Genomic DNA, 23,688 nt, shown 5'->3' on the forward strand with positions numbered 1-23,688 from the left:
AAATCTGTCCTTCTGCGGTCTCCCTCTAGCCAATCTGGCTTTACAGCATCTCTGTTTGACAGCATCTTCTGGGTCTCGTACCATTAATTTAAACCTAAAATGGCCAAAATTAAACTCACTATTTTTCCTCCCAAAACCGTCCCACTCAACCCTTATTTGTCACTTCACAATATGACCGTATTTTTTTGCTCAAAGATCTAACCTACACATCACCTTTGACTTCTCCTTTGACCTAGACATGTGGGTCCAAATCTTGCGCATGGGTGCCAAGTTTGTAGAATTTTTGGTGGTGCCCAGAACCCGCCCCCCCAACTCCGCCCCCACCTGCCTAAGGCTCTGGGAGGGGGCTTGGCGGGGGAGGTCTGGGGTGCAGATCCTGGGCTGGGGATTAGGGTGCAGGAGAGGTGCTGGGTGCAGGCTCGGGGCTGGGGCAGGGGGTGGGTGTGCAGGAGGAGGTGAAGGGTGCAGGCTTTGGGATGGAGTTTGGGGTTGGGAAGGGGTGTGTGGGAAGGGGGAGGGGGTGCACCTTCTGGGGAGGGAGTTTGGGGATAGGAGGGAGTACAGGGGTGAGGGCTGTGGGGCTGAGGATGAGGGATTCATGATGCAGGAGGGGGCTCAGGGCTGGGGCAGAGGTTAGGGTGCGGGGGGATGAGGGCTCTGGCTGGTGCTGAGGTGTTCATGATGCAAAGGGGGCTCAGGGCAGAGGGTTGGGGTGTGGGGCTGAGGATGAGGGGTTCATGCTGTGGGGGGGGCTCAGGGCTGGGGCAGAGGATTAGGGTGCGGGGGGATGAGGGCTCTGGCTGGTGCTGAGGTGTTCATGATGCAGGAGGGGGCTCAGGGCTGGGGCAGAGGATTAGGGTGCGGGGGGATGAGGGCTCTGGCTGGTGCTGAGGTGTTCATGATGCAGGAGGGGGCTCAGGGCAGAGGGTTGGGGTGTGGGGTGAGGGCTGTGGGGCTGAGGATGAGGGGTTCATGCTGCGTGAGGGCTCAGGGCTGGGGCTGAGGATTAGAGTGCAGGGGGATGAGGGGTTCATGATGCAGGGGCGCTCAGGGCTGGGGATGAGGATTAGGGTGCGGGGGGATGAGGGCTCTGGCTGGGGCTGAGGATTAGGGTGCAGGGGGATGAGGGCTCTGGCTGGGGCTGAGGATTAGGGTGCGGGGGGATGAGGGCTCTGGCTGGGGATGAGGGTTTGGGGCATTGGAGAGGCTCAGGGTAAGGGCAGCCTGCCTTGCCATTAGTGGAGGGCAGGCACTAGGACCCTGGGGCAGCAGACCGCCGTTCTGCCGGGAGCCTCTGACAGCTCCAGCAGGCAGGGGAGAGGCGCGGCTGCTTTTTGTCAGGCAAGGACGCGGCGAGGGAAATCTGACCTACTTCTTTGTATACATGCAGCAAAATCTTACAGGCCCTCATCTCCCATTCTGATTACAATAACCTCCTCTTCTCTGTCCTCCCTACTAAGATATCTTCCTTGCCTGTCATGACCATGCCACCCCTTTTTTGAATCTCTCCACAGTTGTCATCTTTTCCATCACAAGAAATTCAAGTTCTTGGGCTTTGGTTCAAGACCCTTCACAGTTCTGCCCTCACCCCCCCACTACTTATTTATACTCTCTTCTTTTTATTATGGTGTGTATCCAACTCTTTGTGCCTTGCCACTGCCATCCGTGTCCACTTGCACATATATACATGTCTCTCCACCACTCTTTGTATGTTGCCTGACTTGGGGCAAAAAACCCCAACCCACTGAATTAATTTGACATGTTACCCTGATTGCTGTCATTGCACGTTCATATCTTTTTTGTCTTCCTATATTGTAAGCACTTCAGAACAGGGTTGGTTTCTAATTATGTGATATTGCAGTGGCTAGCGTAATAGGACCTATTTCCTGATTGGGGGTAGCAACTGGACTATGAAAACCCTGGTAATTTCTCTCCATTTTTTTCCTTAGGGTAAAGCTATTGGAGTGACCATTGGCTGCCTTTTAGGAATGTTTCCTTTGTTCTTCTTTGGAGATGAAGAAAAAAAACTGGAAGAGAAAAATTAACCTTTTTACAATACAAATAAAAATGTAAACTAATGTACCTCAATTATTCAATTATGCTGTCAGAATATTTAGGAATTAACTGACAGTAACAATGTATAGACTTGGGAACAAAACATTCAGCATGTTGTTTTATGAATAGACTAATTTATTGTAGCTGTGTCTTATTCAGTACATCTTTTTATAAGATACCATTTAGCTTTTTATTTAATGTAAATTGTTGAAATGTTTTCACTTATAGTAGCAACTGACGTTTACCGATTCCCTCTCACCTTCATCCTGTAACAGGATTATTACTTAATTGCCTGCTCTGGATGTACTGTGCAGATTTTGGGTTTCCGTGACTGCTGCCTAACTTGTAAGTGCATGCCAAAAAGGGTTCTTTTGCTGCTGCTCAGGTCCTCCAATCCAGACTGTCAATGGGGCCAGTTGGCGAGTGATTTGGAATGATGTCATTAAGCATTCTTGCAGTTACTTTTCCCTTTGAGCTGCCATTTCACATTGCCCCAGGATAGACCTGTTTTAGCTACCCCCCACGGTTTGGTTTGCACTCCTACACAATTCTAGCTAATATTGCTTGCAAGCCATCCATTACACGCCATCACTTCTTGAGGAGGTAAGTATTTATTTATAGTGGTGCCTTGTTACCAGGTTCATCCTTCAGTGTTTATACACAGTCACCCAATTTTTTTTTTCCTGAAGCAGTATTTTGAGAATCAAGTTTAAAGTTAGTTTGTGGAATATCCCTTCTTTCATCTAACCACCCACTCAAGTTACAGCACCTACTTCCAGTGAGCATAACTTTCCTCTCTGCCTGAACTTTAACCAAACTCCAGGAATTCCAGCTGAGCCCCTAATGGAGTAATTATGTGCTACTGGCAACTGGATCAAAACAATAAAACTGTGTTTTGTACAGAATAGCAGATAGGTTGAGAAGAGCTGTAGACAAGGGGGGATGTCTTAAGATGAAATTGGAAAAGGAGAGTTATATTTGAGGTGATGATACAGGAAGTCTTTTCCAGATGAGTGCACAGGACAAAAAATGAGGTTGCTCCCTTATTGTTTCGAACACTTTGTGCAAAGGGTATGAACCAATGCTGTGTTCTGTCCGAGAAGGATATAACTTGAAGATCGGTTTCAGTCAAATTAAATCAGATTCCAGTGTGCCAACTCTGGACACTTTCCAGATCTGCCAGTTCTACATGCTTCCCTGTAGACTACAGATTTTCAAACCATTATATGGATTTGTGGGGAAAACCTCTAATATATGGGGAAATAGCCTCTGTTTGGTTGCCTTTTCCTATTCATCTGCATCATGGGGAAGGAGAGCCAATTGGAGCTGCTACACAAGCTGATGGATAGTCTGTGGAGCGCACAAGAGCTCTGCTCCGCTATCTGTTAGCTGGTGAAATGCTCAGCTCTTTGGTTTTAGAACTGACTGGGGAGTTGCTGCTTCCTGCCAGCTCTGCAGCTCCCCATGTCCCCTTGACCTCCCCCATCTGCCTACACGCATTTGCCCTCCCATGAGTCTCTAGCCACTGACATCACCCTACCCACCATGTCCCCAGCTTCTCTCTTACTTAGGTGTCTTCTGGGACAGGCCCTGATGGCCTGCCCCTCCCCTCCATAGGTCTTAGTGCGGTACCTGGCTGACTCCCCACCTCTAGTCATTGGGAAGCTGCAAACAGGGAACCCATTGCCTCCCAAATCCCACAGAGTTCCACGGCCTTTAGAGGCAGGGACGTAGCCTCCCAGGCACTGAGCTCTGCTGACTTCAATCATACTAGCCAGGAGTAGCTCTACCCGGGGGGGGGGGGAGGGTTCCACCTATTGCTGGCAAACTCCCATAGGGGTGGAACTTTCTTCAGCAGACAGGGCTGGAGCCATCTGAACTTAATGCCTGCAGAGCCAGGGTGTGGATTAGGCAGTGTCCCCCCACTTGGCAGTCCCCCAAACACGGGAGAGAGTGGGTAGCAGGTCCTCCCAAAGGCACATAGGTGTGGGAGGCCATTGGGGGAGTAATGGGGGAGAGAGGAAAAGAATAGGGAATCATAGGCCTGGGATGGAACTTCCACGCATGGAATCCCCGTTCTTACCCTGGGCTCTGTCTATGAATGGTGAAGCCTATGGTATGCTTTCCCTCCTCTTGTGTAATGTGGGAGCTGGCTTGGTGGAGGGTTTTGTGGGTGATGGGATGACTGCATGGACTGAATTGGGTATGAGGTGCAGGGGTGTGTGTGTGTAATGGATGGGTGATATTGTTCAGCACGGGTGGGTGGAACATACATGGGTGTGTGAAGTGGGCAGGTGTGCATGTACAATTGGAGGATGTGGGGCTGCATGCATAGAATGAGTGGGTATTGTGTGCGTATGCCGAATGGGTGAAATGAATGGGGGGGTTGGTGGAGGAGTGAGTTGTCTGGGTAGTATATGAGTAACGACGTTGGGTAGGAAGATGGGAGGGAGTGAAAGTGGGTTTGAGATGTATGGAATGAATGTATGAAGTGGACATGCATAGAACAAATGGACACATGTATCTGAATTTATGCATATTTATGCATGTTCATGCAACTATAGCTAAATTAAAATCTACTGGGTTTTTTATTTGCAAATGTTTGCAGGCATGGTTTCCTAATTTAGAAACTCAATCTGGTGGTCTCTCAATCTTTCTGTTGAAAGCTGTTTTAAGATGAATGAGTGCTCATGTCAAAAATGCTTAACGGGTGGTTTCTCTGATCGTCAAATTGGAAAAAAAAATCAGTCTGGATTAGTGGATCTGATTTGCAGAATATAATTCACAGTTAAAACTAGACCTTTGTTTATTATTTTCGCTGTGAAGGCATTTATTGGAAAAGCAGATTTGTGGGTTTTTTCCTTTTTTGCCTTATTAATTTTACTTATTTGCATCCCTGTATAATTTTTTATGTTTGTTGGTGATTGATAGTTGCAATTACCATATGAAATATTTTTAATATTTCAGTATATGACCCATCTGTACTATAACTATAAATTCCTAATAGTTGCTTACAAAGGAGAAGATCCTCTCTATGTACAATATGGAAGAAGATACCAAAAGCAGGGTAGATCTAGGGCACTTTATTTTGGCAGCTCTGCATCCTTAGATGAGTTTTTCTAATCTGTAGAAAAATAGTAACAATTACGTTAAATCCCATGAAACTAAGTGTTTTGTTTGCTGTTGGAAAGACTTTATTATTGCAGCCCTTATTTGTTTAACATGTTTGATTAGCAGCTCACCTCCTTGGTGGTAAATCTGATCCCCCTCTTGACCACCTCCAGAGGCCCTGCCCCAGCGGTACCAGCCCTTTAATCCTAATGGATGAAGAAGGAACAAAGAAATGCTATCAACTTTTTAATAAGCTTTGAGATAGTACTGCTAAAGCAGTGTCTCAGAATTGCACTTCCCACAAAAAGATGACTTTTCATAAACTTTGTTAGTATCCCCTTAATATGTAGTATCAATTCAAATGTCCCTTGTTGTAGGATAGTATAATCTTCCTTCCAGTATAAGTTTGTGTTTTATGTTGTGCTTGGATGCTTTAAAATTGATCATCCAGTAGTAGTTGTCTTGCCTGGAAAGGACACTTTGGTTTTCTTCCTCTGCATATGTACTCAGTTTGCAAGAAGCTTTTCTTCTTTTGACTACTGTTCTTTCCTATTTTTTTCTTTACAAAGCTATTAGTCCTTTTTTTTTTTTTTTTTTTTTTGTTAAGATGGAGAACACACAAAATGCATTTTGGATAGCAGTATTTTTATTTTACTATGGACATGCCATAACTCATCAAAGTGTAACATGTTGCTGAAGATAAGTACCATACTCTAATGTATGGTACTTTGCACAGAGTAGTTTCAGCAATGTTTCCCATTACAATATTGGCATTGGCATTGAAATTTTTAGGCACTACTCAAGCTTCTGTACTTCACTAACTGATTAAAATTGGAACACTAACTTCATTCTCATTATTTTTGAGAGCTTGCAAGAACAAATACATAGCTAAATTCAGCTGTTGTAGTAGTGGTCATTTAAAAATGACTATTAAGTCTATGTACTATTGTTTATTACCTTGTGCATGTAAATTGAGTGCATTTTGTTGATACTGTATGGTAAACTATTGTTCTGCAACCAATGTTTTTAACAAGAAAAGATGAACTAAAAGATCTTCAAAGAAGTTAATGTGATTTTGTTTTAAAACTATTGAGCTGGCCATGAAAAATTATAATGGGCAGGCAACACTGTGGTTGGAAATAGACTTGTGTGTTTCAGACCAGCCGTGGACAGGGAGATCATGAAGGTGACTCCCTAGGTCTCCCAGGATTTGGGAAAGGAATAGTTAATACTGTGGATAAAATCCTGCCACCTTTGTCACCAGTGGGGAAGCTCTCACAGTTTTCAGTGGGGCTAGATGTCACCCTGTATATGGGATGGCTCAACAAGGCTACAGGATTAACCCTTGTGTACCTCAGTGGTGCGAAAATAGGGGTTTGTGCCTATTCAGTATTGTGAATCTCTCAGCATGTGTTTTTAGTAAATGAGTATGGGCAATCCTGAGTGCTCTGGCCCTGTTCTTAAAAACACAGATTTGAAAAGACCAAGCATATAACAGAAGAACTACCATGTTGTCCGTACAAGTTTTTTAAGAGACTTTGTTCTTACTCCATTCATTTATTTCTATCAGTTTTGTACTGTATGTAAAATGGGCCTTTAACATTAAAAACTTGGTAGACGTGAAATTGTTTATATTCTGAAATGGTATGTCTTTTATTGTAACTTTAAATTTCATTATCAGTGTATTTTTAACAAATGATTCAAGTGATTACTGTAGTTTGAGTTATTCCTTTTGCTTCCATTGCCCATGATAGATTCAGGGACATTTTTTAGAAATAACCAGCAAAGAACATGCATTTGATAGTATGGTGTGTGCCAAGCTGGGAAATACCTCTTATTTTTTATGAATATTGTGCATACGTCAGTGTGTTTATGATGCATTACTTGCTGTGGGGTAAGATCAAAAGGGGTTGTTAGAGGAACCAAGCAGGAAAAGGAAAACAATCAGCTAGATAAGGAATGGCCCAGCAAAACACAGTAGCCAGGTTATTAGTTGTAAAGAAGCAACTTATCTGGTGCCAATAAGGTTACACAGCTGCTTTGTCAAGGCTGATGAGAGAGAGAGCTGAAAAGACTCGGTCAGTTAAAGGATTTGCTCTGCTGAAAGAGATGGGGAGAAAGGAATCCTCAGCAGACTGAGGCTGACAGGCTGATAGAGTGAGAGGGTCTGTGAAGATGCGAACTGACTCTCAGAAGCGGGGTCTGGAATAAGCTGGACCTACCTCAGCTATGCATAGAAAGGCTGCGCGTCGGTAAGTCAGGATACATATAGGACACTTTTTTGCTTTAATCCCTTTTCCTAAATGCTGAGTTCCCTTTGGCAAATAAATACTACTTTGTTTTGAAGAAGCTGTTTCAGTGTCACTACAAACTTATTACGTCACAGGCTCCTGGAGCCAACCCCAATTGGTGCCTCTCAGGTTAACGCAGCTGGTAAACGGGGCTGCAGCCCAGAGGTCAGTCTGAGTGGTAAGACTGCCTGGTTCCACCCAGAATGAGGTGCTGGAAGCTAGGCCTGTCACCTGAGGGGAGCACTTAAGAGGGACTGAAAGGGCTCTAAAGCGCAGCTCACTCTGTAACCGTGACACCAAAGCATATCTTCGTATTTTTCTCATTCATAGAATCATAGAAGATTAGGGTTGGAAGAGACCGCAGGAGGCCATCTAGTCCAATCCCCTGCTCAAAGCAGGACCAACCCCAACTAAATCATCCCAGCCAGGGCTTTGTCAAGCCAGGCCTTAAAAACCTCTAAGGATGGAGATTCCACCACCTCACTAGGTAACCCATTCCAGTGCTTCACCACCCTCCTAGTGAAATAGTTTTTCCTAATATCCAACCTACACCTCCCCCACTGCAACTTGAGACCATTGCTTCTTGTTCTGTCATCTGCCACCACTGAGAACAGCCAAGCTCCATTCTCTTTGGAACCCCCCTTTAGGTAGTTGAAGGCTGCTATCAAATCCCTCTCACTCATCTTCTGCAGACTAAACAATCCCAGTTCACTCAGCGTCTCATCTCCAGAGCCCCCTAATCATTTTCATTGCCCTCCGCTGGACTTTCTCCAATTTGTCCACATCCTTTCTGTAGTAGGGGGCCCAAAACTGGACGCAGTACTCCAGAAGTGGCCTCACCGTTGCCGAATACAGGGGAATAATCACCAGTCCAGCATGCTATTAGCCTTCTTGGCAACAAGGGCACACTTGACTCATATCCAGCTTCTCGTCCACTGTAATCCCCAGGTCCTTTTCTGTAGAACTGCCACTTAGCCAGTCAGTCCCCAGCCTGTAGCAGTGCATGGGATTCTTACATCCTAAGTGCAGGACTCTGCGCTTGTCCTTGTTGAACCTCATCAGATTTCTTTTGGCCTAATCCTCTAATGTGTCTAGTCACATTGGACCCTATCCCTACCCTCCTGCATATCTACCTCTCCCCACAGCTTAGTGCCATCTGTGAACTTGCTGAGGGTGCAATCTATCCCATCATCCAGATCATTAATGAAGATTTTGAACAAAACTGGCCCCAGGACTGACCCCTGGGGCACTCCGCTTGATACCAGCTGCCAACTAGACATCAAGCCATTGATCACGACCTGTTGAGCCCGACGATCAAACCAGCTTTCTATCCACCTTATAGTCCATTCATCCAATCCATACTTTAACATCCTGGCAAGAATACTGTGGGATACTCTATCAAAATCAAGGTATATCACGTCCCTCTCACTTTCCCAATATCCAGAAAGCCAATTATCTCATCATAGAAGGCACTCAGTTTGGTCAGGCATGACTTGCCCTTGGTGAATCCATGTTGACTGTTCCTGATCACCTTCCTCTCCTCCAAGTGCTTCAAAATGGGTTCCTTGAGGACCTGCTCCATGATTTTTCCAGGGACTGAGGTGAGGCTGACCATGTAGGGGTGTGGATAGGGGTCGGGGGGAAGGGTTGGATAGGGGCTGGAGTCCTGGGAGGGGGCAGTCAGGGACAAAGAGTAGGAGGGTTGGTTGGGTCGGGGTTTCTGAGGAGGACAGTCAGGGGGTGGGAAGTGGGAGGGGGCAGATAAGGGGCAGGGGCAGGGGCCAGGCTGTTTTGGAATGCATAGCCTTCCCTACCCGGCCCTCCATACGGTTTTGGAACCCGATGTGGCCCTCAGGCCAAAAAGTTTGCCCACCCCGGTGTAATACTTGCAAAAAAACCAAAACATTCTGGGATGTATTACCAGAAGTGTTCTTAGCAAGACACAAGAAGTGATTCTGCTCTATTCCACGCTGATTAGACCTCAACTGGAGTAGTGTGTCCCATTCGGGGCATCATATTTCAGGAAAGATATGGACAAATAATCCAGAGAAGAGCAACAAAATGATTAAAGCTCTAGAAAACATGACCTCTGAGGGAAGATTGAAAAAGTTGGGTTTGTTTAGTCTGCAGAAGAGAAGACTGAAGGGGGACATAACAGTTTTCAAATACATAAAAGGTTGTTCTAAGGAGGAGGGAGAAAAATTGTTCTCCTTAACCTTTGAGGATAGGACAAGAAGCAAAGGTCTTAAATTGCAGTAAGGGAGGTTTAGTTTGGACATTAGGAAAAACTTCTTAACTGTCAGGGTGGTTAAACACTGGAATAAATAGCCTATGGAGGTTGTGGAATCTCCATCATTGGAAATTTTTAAGAGCAGGTTAGACAAACACCTGTCAGGGATGATCTAGATAATAGACCTTGAGTGCAAGGGACTGGACTAGATGACCTTTCAAGGTCCCTTCCAGTCTTACGATTCTATGATTAAACTACTGAGTTTTATGTAATGTTTTAGTTACAGTGAACTTCTTTTGTGTTCCTTTACTAGACTGTTGTCCAGTCCTTGGGAGAAATGCCCATTAATATTCAGGCGAAATGCCCATTGAAATAAGCAATTCAGGAATTGGGCACTTAAGTTATAACCGATTACCTTGGTTCCTTTCATATGAGGTACTACAGGTGAGCATGTTCAGTACATTCAGGTTAGGGCGTTCTCACCTCTGGGGAGGTATCTAAATGGGTACTAAATGTGAAAACTTTAAGGAAGTAAAGTCAGCCTAACTGACAAATATATAGGCAAAAAGTCCAGCTGCACTTTAATTTTGTACCTGATAACATGCATACAAACATAAACATTCAGTTTAATGAGCCTTTGGAACTCTGCATTAGTCATTTTGGCTCTTTACTTGATTTACTACTTGGCTCTCAGTAATTGAAGCACAGTAACAAATGCCACAGATGCCATTCACTTTAATAGAAGTGACTAAAATAAATATATTGAGGAATTTACATGGTCTCATTTAAAATGTATTAGTGTCTCTGGTATATGAAAGATCACACATTTCACTGGCACCACTAGTAAGAGCAATAAAGTTTATATAAGAATGAATGAATGGCTTTACAAATTAATACAGAGAAGTTCAGTTACATGGATGGCATCTACCATCATTTTTACAGTAGCAGGCACTGATATCAATGGGCGGATCTCTTATTTTTGCTTCTATACTACAGACATTTTCTAAAATTCTTCCAGCTCAAAAGAAATCTTGGTTTTCAGTAGTCAGTGAATGGCTGAATATTTTTTCCTTTGAAATCTTTCTCGTTGCTGCTGTTTAGCTCTCATTCTTGACAGGTTTAATGGAAGAGTATGAATGATTTTGTACAGATGTTGCTTCTTCTACCAGTTGGGTGTTAGCATTTTTGTTCTCTCCCAGTAGCCAACCCTGTTGAACTACTTTAGACTTTTAAAGAGAGTAAAGGGCACATGAGAAAAGGAGCCAAGGCAAAAAAGCATGCTTGCCATTCTTAGATATTTTTTTTTATTCCAGAAAATACTTTTAGAAGCATCTAGCTGAGCAGTGTCAATCTGCACACTGTGAGCGAGATGGGCTCTAGCCAAGAAGCGGTTAGTTACAAAATTAAGCTGTTTGGAGGATGACTTCTGTGAAGCCTTTATGTTCATTGCAAGACTTACATGCATAGCATAGCATTACTCCTACCAGATCAGACCACTGATTGATCTAGCTTGAATTCTAGCCTTTGGCAGTTGCCGGAACATGAGTCTTCAAAAGAGTACAAACATCATCCCAAAATATACCTAGTCATTGGAACAATACATACTAGTACTAAGAAGTTCCCTCAGGCAGTTAATTTATGCCATAAAGCATAGCAGAATTACCTCTAGCAATATCCTGCTTAGATGTATCAACCATAAATATGGAAAAAATCATATTGTTATAGTGTGTTTATAAGACACGTCAGTTCTTGTAGTGTATAGTTGCCATTGCCCACATTTAGAAGTCCATCTGTACCCTGAAGGAAGAGAAACAAACTTCCCATTTCCCCTCTTGTATAAAGTTGAATATCTTAGAATACCCTACAGAACTTTGCCAAGGAAGAGTACAAGCGTTGTTTAGCTAGAAGGGATCTTGAGTATATATTTAACTAACCCATAAGCCTTTCATGTGAATTGCATCTTGAAACATAACTAGACTGTATGAATTGGTTTTGTTCAATTTAAGATTGTCCTTATCTGTGCAGATATAGTGAGTTTAAATGTATTATTCATGTTTATTACGGTAGTGCCTAAGGACCAACCACAAATGAGGAGCTATTGTGCCAGGCGGTGTTCAGGTGGACACTGCCTGAAGAACTTAACATCTAAATTGACAAGACAGACACAGGGTCAAAGGTGCAGTTAACCCTGAAACTGGCAACACAGCAGGAAATGTTATGAATGGTCCCTAAACCAGTTAGTGTTAGTTTAGTTTTTGGGTAGGGTCAACCCCAAATTGACCTGCTCATGTCCATTCAGAATTCTCAGTGTCAGCTGTATTGATCAGGCTCAGAGACCAATTGCTATCAGATGCCTTTCTGCTGAATTGAAGCAGTCCTCTCTGTGCCTTCCCTCCATTCCTTTGATGCCCAGAATCATAAGGAAAATCAGGGAGGACTGAGCAAACAGTATCCTCCTGGCAGGACCTTAGCAGTATCGGTACACAGACCTTCTCCAGCTGACCAGAGAACTGCTGGCTCTCTGAATTTTCCCTCACCCCGGACCTCCTTTCTCCACAACAAGGAGAATGTGTTGGATCTGAGACACTTCACTTAGCCACTGGGAGAATAGTCTGCTTGTTTCTATGGCTTGCTTGTGTTCACAGAGAATTCAAGCAGTACTGTTACAGTCTAGCAAGATCTCTACCTTGACGTGTTGCAGACTAAAATGAGAATTTGGTGTTTGGTGAAGGACAAGAAGTTATCTGTCACAGGTGGGAGTCTCTGCAGGTTCAGTGCATCTCTTGCATTTAAAATCACAGAGTTTTGATAGTAGATTCCCTAAAGGTGCCTCTTGCAGTTATATCTGCCTCTCAAATATTGATTAGAAACAAGCCTCTATTCTCCCACCCCACAATCTCTAGGTTTTTTTATGGGAATGACTAGTGCCTCTCCTGCTATTAGAGGCCCTTCCTGAGACTCCAACATTGATGGGCCCACCCTACAAGCCCCTTGCTCCAGCTTCCTTAGAACAGCTGACTATCAAAATGGCATTTTTAATAGTCTAGACAAAGTCATTTGAGAGAGACTTCACCCCAGATTTATGCCTTAAATGGATTCAGATTTTCTGCTGTCACAGTATGTCTCCGTCTGTGTTCTTCCACAGACCTCATGCCCATCCAGGAGAGTTCCATTTAATTTTGTTTTAGATGTGCAGAGCCCATGTGCTATTATCTGGACAGGACTAAGCCCTTCAGAAAGTGTAACATTATTTGCTGCCTGTGGGGAAAGATGTAAGGGACAACCTATTAGTAAATAGACTCTCAGAATGGATTAGGAGGTGTATTAAACATTATTTGGTGAGAAAATCAATACCTGTATGATTAAAGATGCACTCCAGGGGGGCCCACAGCTGCCTCTTTAGCTTGTTTGAGGCCGATTCCTTTTGCAGACATTTGCAAAGCAGCAACACGGAGTTCTGGTCATACTTCCACTAACCACTGTCCATTGGACTTGGCATTGCGATCCGATGCTCGGTTTGGTAAGGGAGTCCATTTGTGCCTAAAACTCTTTGCCTGCCATCCTCTAACAGGGGCTGTGGCTTACTAATTCCCCATAAGTGGAAAAGCACAGAGGCCCTTGAATGGGGTTGGTTGCTTGTAACTGTTCAAGAGTTGCTGCTGTGCATTCACACCACCCAGCCACCTTCTGCCATGCTGCAGAATTCTTTGTGTGTCAGGCTGGAGAGAAGGAACGGGAGTGACTCCGGTGTGGGGCAGGTGTACTCTTTTCTATACACGGCTAATGACAGCATCACAAGAGAGTGCCTCTGCACCACTTCCCTCATCACCCCCGCCACAACAGCCATGGCTTTCTATGCAGTTCTGCAGCTCGATGCTAGAGGCACCAAATCCCAAAAGTGTGACTGCACAGAGGCAGCTCTCAGAGAGCAGCAGTAACTAGTAAATAACTCCTCTTTCAATCCAAAATTCCCTGAGGGGGAGAGGCAGGTCACATTCTGTGCTGTTATAAATGCTTGTCTTCGCACTGGGGTTAGGTTATTCATCAAAGAACACATTCAAGGCCAATCAACCCTCAAAAGGAAGTAGTATGCGGCGGGTGGGGGGGGAAATCATACATTCCCTCAGTTTTAATATTCAGGCTTACTGTGACACTTGCTTTGGATTCCCAGTGCTGGGAGGCACCTCGCTATCTCTTGCCCTTAGTGTGAGGAAGCCCTGTAAGTGCCTGCTGTAGGTCAGCTCCCGAACTCCACTGGCACCACAAGCACTGCCTTGCAGGCCCCACTGTTACTCTGCCAGTTAGCAACAGGCACACCCTAAGCCTTGAGCTCTCCGAGCAGCTCCTTGGAGCATCCAGCCCTTGGTGCACCAGACACTTGCAGTACAGTAACTCCTCGCTTAACATTGTAGTTAAGTTCCTGAAAAATGCTACTTTAAGTGAATCCAATTTCCTCATAAGAATTAATGTAAATGGAGGAGGGGTGTGGGGTTAGGTTGCAGGGAATTTTTTTTTCCTCAGACAAGACTATATTTTATATGCGCGTGCGTGTGTGTGTGTGTGCGCACACACACAGTCTAAGTTTTAAACAAACAATTTAATACTGTACACAGCAATGATGATTGTGAAGCTTGATTGAGGTGGAGTCAGAGGGTGGAAGAGGGTGGGATATTTCCCAGGGAATGCCTTACTGCTAAATGATGAACTAGCACTCAGCTGAGCCCTTAAGGGTTAACATGTTGTTAATGTAGCCTCACACTCTACCAGGCAGCATGAATGGAGGGAGGGGAGACAGACACACACACTATGTGTGTGAGAGAGAGGGGGAGACGCACTTTGCCCCTTTAAGTACGCTGACCCCAATCTAAGTACACTGATTTTTTTAAGTAGATCAGCAAGTTGAGACAGTAGCTGCTGCCAGCAAGCTCCCTCCCTCCTGAGCCTTGTTGTGTCTCCCCCCATCCCCACACTGTGGAGATAGGATAAAGGAGTGGGAGGGGGGATATGGGGGGCACCCTGACATTAGTATGATGGGTTGGATTACAGAACCCCCTTGGGAGCTGCCAACTGATGTGCCAAGACTATTTCTGCTCCTGCCTACCCTGCCAGCTTGGGACCCCAGCACCCTGTCTTGCTGAGCCAGACACGCCCGTCTGCTCCAGCACAGACCCAGGGTCTGAATTACTTGCCCCAAAGCTGCAGACTTAACTGAAAGCAGCTTACAGGAATGTTCCTGTCTTTAACACTTAGATGCCCAACTCCCAGTGGCGTCTAAACCCAAATAAATCCATTTTACCCTGTATAAAACTTATACAGAGTAAATTCATAAATTGTTCACCCTCTATAATGCTGAGAGAAAGATATGCACATCTGTTTGCACCCCCACCCCCCCAGGTATTAATACTTACTCTGGGTTAATAAGTAAAAGTGATTTTATTAAATACAGAAAGTAGGATTTAAGTGGTTCCAAGTAGTAACAAACAGAACAAAGTGAATTACCAAGCAAAATAATATAAAACACGCAACTCTATGTCTAGTACAGTAATAAACTGAATATAGATAAGATCTCACCGTCACTGATGTTTCAATATGTTTTTTTCACAGACTGGATGCCTTCCTAGTCTGGACACAATCCTTTCCCCTGATACAGCCATTGTTCCAGCTCAGGTGGTAGCTAGGGGATTCCTCATGATGGCGGCCACTCTTTGTTCTGTTCCACCCCTTTATATATATTTTGCATAAGGAATCCTTTGTCTCTCTCTGGGTTCCCATCCCCTCCTTCTCAATGGAAAGTCACCAGGTTAAAGATGGATTCTAGTTCAGGTGACATGATCACGTCACTGTAAGACTTCATTGCCCACTTGCCAGCACACACGTATACAGGAAGACGTGCAAGTACACCTCTACCCCGATATAAGCTGGCCTCGGGAGCCAAAAAATCTTACCGTGTTATAGGTGAAACCGCATTATATCGAACTTGCTTTGATCCACTGGAGTGTGCAGCTCCGCCCCACCCCCCAGAGCGCTGTTTTACTGTGTTATATCCAAATTCGTGTTATATCGGGTCGCGTTATATTGGGGTAGAGGTGTACTGTATAACCGAGCCATCTGCAGTGAATTGTCCTAGTTGATGGGAGTCATCAAGATTCCAAACCAACATTAATGGCCCACACTTTGCATAATTACAATAGGCCCTCAGAGTTATATTTCATATTTCTAGTTTCAGATACAAGAGTGGTACATTTATACAAATAGGATGACCACACTCAGTAGATTATAAGCTTTGTAATGATACCTTACAAGAGACCTTTTGCATGAAGCATATTTATATTCACACTCATTAGCATATTTTCATTAAATCATATAATATGCATTACAATTAGCACCCCTATTCCCCACCCCCCCACACACAGCAAGCGGGACGCTCCCGGGAGCAGCTCCCAGGCAGAGGGCAGGAGCAGCACAGGGCAGTGGGGGGAGGGACACCTGAACTGCCAGCAATTGATAGTCTGCTGGGCAGCTGCTGCACAGGGACCTTAGGGGAGGGGCGAGCTGATAAGGGGATTGCTGGCCCACTTTGTTTCTAAGTCCCCACCAGCTAGCTGCAACGGGCTGCTCTTTCTGCAAACAGTGGTCAAATCAGGCAGCTGCCAAACAACGTTATAATGGAGCATTGCGCAACTTTAAACATGCATGTTCTCTAATTGATCAGCAATGTAACAACGAAACAACATTAACTGGGACGAGTTACTGTATTAACATTTTTGTTGCTTCCAAAGAGACTGTACCCTCCATCTACCAGTTCCACTTCAGATCTCCTCTCTGCTTAACACACTGCACTTAGGTAGGTTTATAGTAGGGATGTTGATTAATCGCAGTTAACACACGATTAACTCAAAAAAAAAATTAATCGTGTTTAGTCACACTGTTAAACAATAGAAAAGCAATTGAAATGTATTAAATATTTTGGATGTTTTTCTACATTTTCAAATATATTGATTTCAATTACAACACAGAATACAAAGTGTACAGTGCTCACTTTATATTATTTTTATTACAAATATTTGTACTGTAAAATGATAAAAAGAAATCGTATTTTTCAATTCACCTCATACAAGTATTGTAGTGCAATCTATCTTGAAAGTGTAATGTACAAATGTACAATTTTTGTTACATAACTGCACTCAAAAAAAAAACAATGTAAAACTTTAGAGCCTACAAGTCCACTCAGTCCTACTTCTTGTTCAGCCAATTGCTAAAATAAAGAAGTTAGTTTATATTTATGGGAGATAATGCTGCCTGCTTCTTATTTACAATGTCATCTGAAACTGAGAACAGGTGTTTGCATGGCACTGTTGTAGCCAGCATTGCAAGATATTTACATGTCAGATGCGCTAAAGATTCATATGTCCCGTGATTCTTCAACCACCATTCCAGAGGACATGCTTCCATGCTGATGATGCTCATTTAAAAAAATGTGTTAATTAAATTCGTGACTGAACTCCTTGGGGGAGAATTGTATGTCTCCTGTTCTGTTTTACCCACATTCTGCCATATATTTCATGTTATAGCAGTCTCGGATGATGATACAGCACATGTTTGTTTTAAGAATACTTACAGCAGCTTGACAAAACACACAGAAGTTACCAGTGTGAGATTTCAAAAAATAGCTACAGCACTTGAACCAAGATTTAATAATCTGAAGTGCCTTCCAAAATCTGTGGAGGGATGAGGTGTGGAGCATGCTTTCAGACGTCTTAAAAGCCCAACACTCAGATGCAGAAACCACAGAACCCAAACCACCAAAAAAGAAAATCAACCTTCTACTGATGGCATCTGACTCAGAAGATAACAATGTACATGCGTCCGTCTGCACTGCTTTGGATTGGTATTGAGCAGAACCCATCAGCATGGAAACATCCTCTGGAATGGTGGTTGAAGAATCACGGGACATACGAATCTTTAGCGCATCCGACATGTAAATATCTTGCGACGCCAGCTACAACAATGCCATGAGAACATCTGTTCTCACTTTCAGGTGACAGTGTAAACAAGAAGCAGGCAGCATTATCTTCTGCAAATGTAAACAAACTTGTTTGTCTGAGCGATTGGCTGAACAAGTAGGATTGATTGGACTTGTAGGCTCTAAGGTTGTACATTGTTTTATTTTTGAATACAGTAATTGTACAATACATTTGTAAGTTCTACATTTGTAAGTTCAACTTTCATGATAGAGATTGCACTACGGTACTTGTATGAGTGAATTGAAAAATATTTTCTTTTGTTTTTTGCCGTGCAAATATTTGTAGTAAAAATTTAAAGTGAGCACTGTACACTTTGTATTGTGTTGTTATTGAAATCAATATATTTGAAAACGTAGAAAACATCCAAAATATTTAAATAAATGGTATCCTGTTATTGTTTGACAGTGTGATTAATCACAATTCATTATTTTCATCGCTTGACAGATCTACTTTATAGTAAAATCAGGTGTAAGTTTGGTTTTTTTAACAGCAACAGAGATTCATGTAGTAGCAACTGGAAGTATTGGAGACAAATGATTATGTATAAAACAAAATCATAACACACATTCTAGAGCCTAGACCTAATTAAAAAGACACTCCTCAGTCCTGTAGAATATTGTTCACCCAAAATCCTTGTGGCACTTTGCAGCCAGGCGTGGGGCTGTGACCTCCTTTCATGAGACAAGCATGCTGTAAGATGCCTGCTCGGTGAAGGATCCTGTGTGTTTCCAGCCACTCCCACATATACCCTAACATTCCTTTGTCTTTCTTCATAAACAGGACATTCCCCCATCTGTTTGCTTCATCCTGTGAATTTTCTTTCTGGTAAAACAGGCATTCTTTCATTCTGCCTTTGGCTCCATATGCAAATATGCATACATTTTGAGGCGTACAATGCACCCATGGCTAGACAGGGAGTTGGTTTCTGTTACCTTCTACTTGAAAGGAATATCCCCAAGGTATGCCACCTCCCAGTGATCTTAACTATCATATTTTAGTATGTAACTCCTTAAATATTATTTGTGTATACACTTTGCAATGATTATGATGCCCAGTGGGCTACCAGTTCTTGGCAGAGGCTTCACATGCCACCCTTTGGTGAACTATTATGCAGATATCTGACTCAGGGACCCCTTCCAATTGGCACCAAGAGCTCGCTTGGTCACCCTTTGAATATTTTTCCATTCCTCTTTCGTTCACACCTTTTCTGTTAATAGTTCTGATATAGACCAGGACCTGGCTAGGTATGGGAGTGCTTTTTTTTCTTTGCACCACACCACTTCAGCTGCATTATGGGTACTCCAGCAGTCAGCCCTGAGTTTGCATTTGTAGTTGGTGAGGGTAGTGTTTCAGCCATGGCATTAGCTACCAAAGGCAATTTCAGGAAGACCATAGCAGCTTTATGGCAACACCCATATTCATTTCTTTATTTAGGGTTTCCCTCAATAATAGCTGCAGCCTGGCTCCAGCAACACTTCTCTGGAACGATAACGCAAAAGCTGAGCCCACTCAAGACAGTAGCCCTGAAAGAGGGGTACCTGTAACTAGAACATGGTACCTTAAATACTATGGGGATGTATGTTAGAAATCAGTATACAGAGAACAAGAGAGAACAAGTAAATGGCTGAATATCTCCAAACCACACTGAGGCTCTTGTGACAGACTGACAATATCCTGTGTTACAAAACTTATGGAATTAAGATAAACTTTATTGAATTAAGTTAAACCTTATTGAATTAGTGTTAATATCTTTGGGGTACATCGCATTAAAAATGCAACTGTGTATGTTGCATTGTATGTTCCTTCTCTAGTAGGGATGGGGGATGCTAAGGTACTTCTGCCATTACCAACTCTTTGAAGGCGACCTTGCTGGAGAGACATGCATATACTAGTTCAAAGTGGATTCTCCATAGACTGACGTAGAAAGGGTTTTTGGATAAATAGGACTGGGCTTGTGAAAAGGCAAGTTAGGGTTGGGGATAATTCTGGTATTATTACTGGCATGCCTGTAGGTACTTTTATTGCTCTTAATGTTTTCTCTGAAGTGCTTTTTACCTTAAGAATAAAATAGCCTTGCGTAGAAAGAGCTGTGTGGTGACTTGTAGCTGTAGCCATCAGTTTATCAGTCTCTGAAGATAAAGCAAGCGTGTGTCCTTGGGCAACCTGTCTATGCTGGGAAATACACAGTGAAGGCAGGGAACTTTGCAGACTGGGTATATACCAGTCAGAAGGGAGAGAGACATGGGTCTCCACCCAGAAAGAGAATGGCTGAGGAGCTGGAAACTGAGAGCAGGTGTCCTTGCTGAGCCACCGAGGGGCAATACAGGTGCAATTGCCCTAAACTGTGACAGCTCTTATTAACCTTTGTGCAAATTCCACACATTGCTTATGATCTGTTCACCTTACCAAAAAGTAGAGAGGATGGAAATCAATTTATTAGCACCTGATGCACAACTGCATTTGTTATTCCAGGATTATACTGGTATGATTTCAGAGGAGTTAGTCAAGTTTTCCCAGTGTAACAGAGTGGTGAATGAGACCTGGAGCATAATTATCAGTCCAAATACTGCTTTGTCAGCAAATAGAAATATGGCAGCTTATGTAATTGATTTAAAGAAGCCATTTAACTTAATTTTCAAACCAATGTAAACCATTAGTCCACTTTTAGAGTAATTACCTGTAAATGTTTCCTTGAAATGAAGATCAATATTTAAAACCTCCATGAGTGAAGTTCACAAATTAGATGATCATGTCACATGGAAGCTTAACTATAAAAAATTGGAGACAGAGAGAGGGAGTTTAGTTGTTGTTTTTTTATCTATCATTTTTAAATTCCAAGTTGATTTAAGAGTTTGGAAAGAAATGACTACATGTCCCCTTCTGTGTGGAAACACTTGTCTACTGTAGCACCATCTGATTTAAAAGAGAACCAGCCATACATGCCTATAAAACTACATATGCACAAAAGGTGCATTGGTCTCGGGATTGCAGGGCAGTGCAGTACGGGCCCCTAGGTTGCCTTGTTGCAGCAGTCAGCCAGTGCAGGGAGGAGGAGGAGAAGGAGGAGAGCTTTCACTAGATAGTCATGGTCCATGAAAAAGGCTCTTGGCTTGGCTGGGGAACAGAGCAGCTGATATTACCAAGAAAAGCAAAGAAAGGCCCATTCCTGTTCTGCCCTCCATTGAAAATACCACCTTTTGTTCCCTATCCTTGGTGGTTGTGTTGGAGGTATTAATGAATGTTCAGTCTGTTTATGCTTGCAAGTCGTATTTTGAGTTTCACAGGACACTTTGGTTCCAGGTGGTATTTTTCACAGGTCACCCGGGGTGTAACAATTGTGTGGATAATGTGCCTGAATACTCTCAGACTTTGTCACTGGTATGGAGATTCTTGGATCTGGAAAATTTCATGGGTGTCTTGCAGGCACTTTGGAGACCTCTTATCTGTGAACTTTGACTTTTCTAGTTTGTTGGCCTTGGTGCTTTGAGAACTTTCATGGTTGGTTTGTGATGTACAGCCTGAGACTGTGGGATTTCAATATCAAAAGGGTGAAGACGGGTGACAGAGGGATCATCAGAGCCCTTTCTCCCTTTTCACTGCTACCAGTGCAGGTTGGCCCAAGAAGTGTCCTGTCATGAAATTAATAAAGTTGTGGCCACTTGGCCACAAATTCCAGACGTCTATGTCTGTCCTTTTTGGCTTCTGCCATTCTCAAAAAAGATTTTAATTACTCAGAATATTCAGTAGTTTCATCTTAAAATCCAACCGTGTGTACACTTTCTGACCTACCTTGTCTTTATCTCATTGTCTTTGATTAGTCTCTCTAGGTGAAGCTGTTAATTATGCAAGCATTAAGCAAATATAGCTCTGCACTGGATCAGTGGAAATAGCATTGAATTTTAATTGTAAGTGGAGTAGCTTAATGACAAAGGGGCTGACACATAAACAAATGACTTCTTTTGAAACTTTCCAGCAGGGAGCAGTTCCTTATTTCTATATGATTGTTCCTGGTGACATTGTATGTGGGCAGCAAATTGCAACTTTTGTTTTCATTTCAGCTGCTATGACAAACAGTAGAAGTGTCAAATGTTACAAAATAGCTCGTAGTTGTTAAGGCTTTCTGTGAAGAATAGTCTACTGAAATATCTTTGTGATGTTCTTTCCCAATCTGCAGAATGCATTATCATTTAACAAAATAAACATTTATTAATATGCTTATAATTAACATCATCGAGCACTGTCAGTTTAGCATTGTTGGAAAACGCTACAATATGGTGTAGAATAAAAAGGGGAATTTTATGGTGTTGAGCACCAAGTAATTTTATCACAAAAATTACTAAACATTTGTAGCCTAGAGAAGCAGCTCCCAGACTTTATTGGTTCCTGCACCATTTTAAATTTGTTGTGAAGTAAATGGATGGAACATCACATCATGCTCACATACCAGAGGTTGGGACTCTCTGGTCTAGAGAAACAAGAAATGGTTGGTCAAATCTTAATTGACTCTCAATGCCAATTCAGGAATTGTGATTCCTGGTATACCAGTCACATGGAGTTCTGCACACCAGGCCTGAAGGAGCACCGTGATCAAAGACAGACAAAACAGAACACAAGCAGTAAACACTAGTTACTTCAGATACAGTCTCCTCTGTCTGTCTGTCTGGAAAGCTTTCAACAAAGATTGCACCTTTAGAGGGGTACGCTCTGGTGGGGACACTCTTCTATACTCTTGGATGATTTAGTTGGAGATTGGTCCTGCTTTGAGCAGGGGGTTGGACTAGATGACCTCCTGCGGTCCCTTCCAACTCTGATATTCTATGATTCTGTAGGTCAGATAAAACCAAATTATATTATTCCCCAAATCAGTAGCGAGTCCTGTCTGTGTATCATAGATAACTAAAACAATTTATAGATGGGCAAAGGAATTTCATTTAAGGGTTGGTGAATCTTGTTTGAATTATCACAGATAGAATAAACAGTTTATAAATGGACAGAAATGAGTGATCATAACTAAGACCCAGGAAACCAAAAGTATTTAACTTGGTTACTCAAAAGAAGCCATTCAAGGAGTAGTCTTAAGACAGATAATTAATGAATATAAAGAATCTTAAATTCAGATTAAATCCCATGATATCTCTGTGTACCAAGGTTAGCTGATGGCTTCTCTCCAGGAACATAGTTTGAACAATCTGGTCTTTAACAGGAGAATCTGTTAGTACCCGAAATTACAATAGCATTTCAATTCCCCATTAAAATTTATTACAAGAAAAGTTTAAATCTAAAGCCTTGGCCATGGTTTTGCAAACTCCCATCTCACCAATGATGCTGAAGTCTTGGCAATGTCATCAAGTTGTAGAAGCAAAAGTGCTGGACGGGAAGGTTGCTGCTTTAATAATCTGTGCTGGGGCTTCTTTCTTCATAGCTGTCTTGTTGCTGCTGTTTGTTTGCTTGAGAGATGAAATGTCAAGGCTGAATCCTAACTCTGTCACTCCGAGTACAGAAGTGGGGGCCCGCAAGGATTTTAAAGATTAATACTGGCCACTCCAGGCTTGTATTACACTCACACGGTTACAGCTTTTCTCTGACCTTGGCTTGGTAAATACTGCCACCACCCAAATGCAACAAAACCCCCTTTGAGCCCAGGAAGGAGCATTTGGGAATTCCTCCCCATGGGATGCCCTCCAGCCATTTCACCCCCGCACCAGGGAAGAGCTGAAAAAGGAAACACAGGAAATTAGCTGTGGCTACCAGCTAATCAAACAACATGCACAAACCTCTTAGGCAAAAATCCAATCCTGTTCTTTAAAAAGGTAAATGTTATTAAAAACAAAGAGAAAGTAAGTACACCTGGAACTTAGGTTTTTGCTAGATTTTAAAAGAGCAATTCCAAAAAATCAAGCACCCAAAATAGCTTTCTTGGGGGTTCAGCTTAAAGGTTACAAGCAAACAAAAGCATCTGGGGTTAGCACAGAGGCAT

At 43.0% G+C, this 23,688-nt stretch overlaps 1 protein-coding gene across 1 annotated transcript in view; it reads left to right on the forward strand.

Moving 5' to 3' along the window:
- Positions 1–7,490, forward strand: part of TMEM65 (transmembrane protein 65) — a 48,191-nt gene extending 40,701 nt beyond the window's left edge. The window contains exon 7 of the mRNA XM_045007178.1: positions 1,950–7,490. Coding sequence (XP_044863113.1) covers positions 1,950–2,045 — 96 coding nt within the window. The 3' untranslated portion in view covers positions 2,046–7,490. The remainder of the gene's footprint in view (positions 1–1,949) is intronic.
- Positions 7,491–23,688: the final 16,198 nt, after the last annotated feature.

The sequence above is a fragment of the Mauremys mutica genome, chromosome 2 (assembly GCF_020497125.1).
Source record: "Mauremys mutica isolate MM-2020 ecotype Southern chromosome 2, ASM2049712v1, whole genome shotgun sequence".
NCBI lineage: Eukaryota > Metazoa > Chordata > Testudines > Geoemydidae > Mauremys > Mauremys mutica.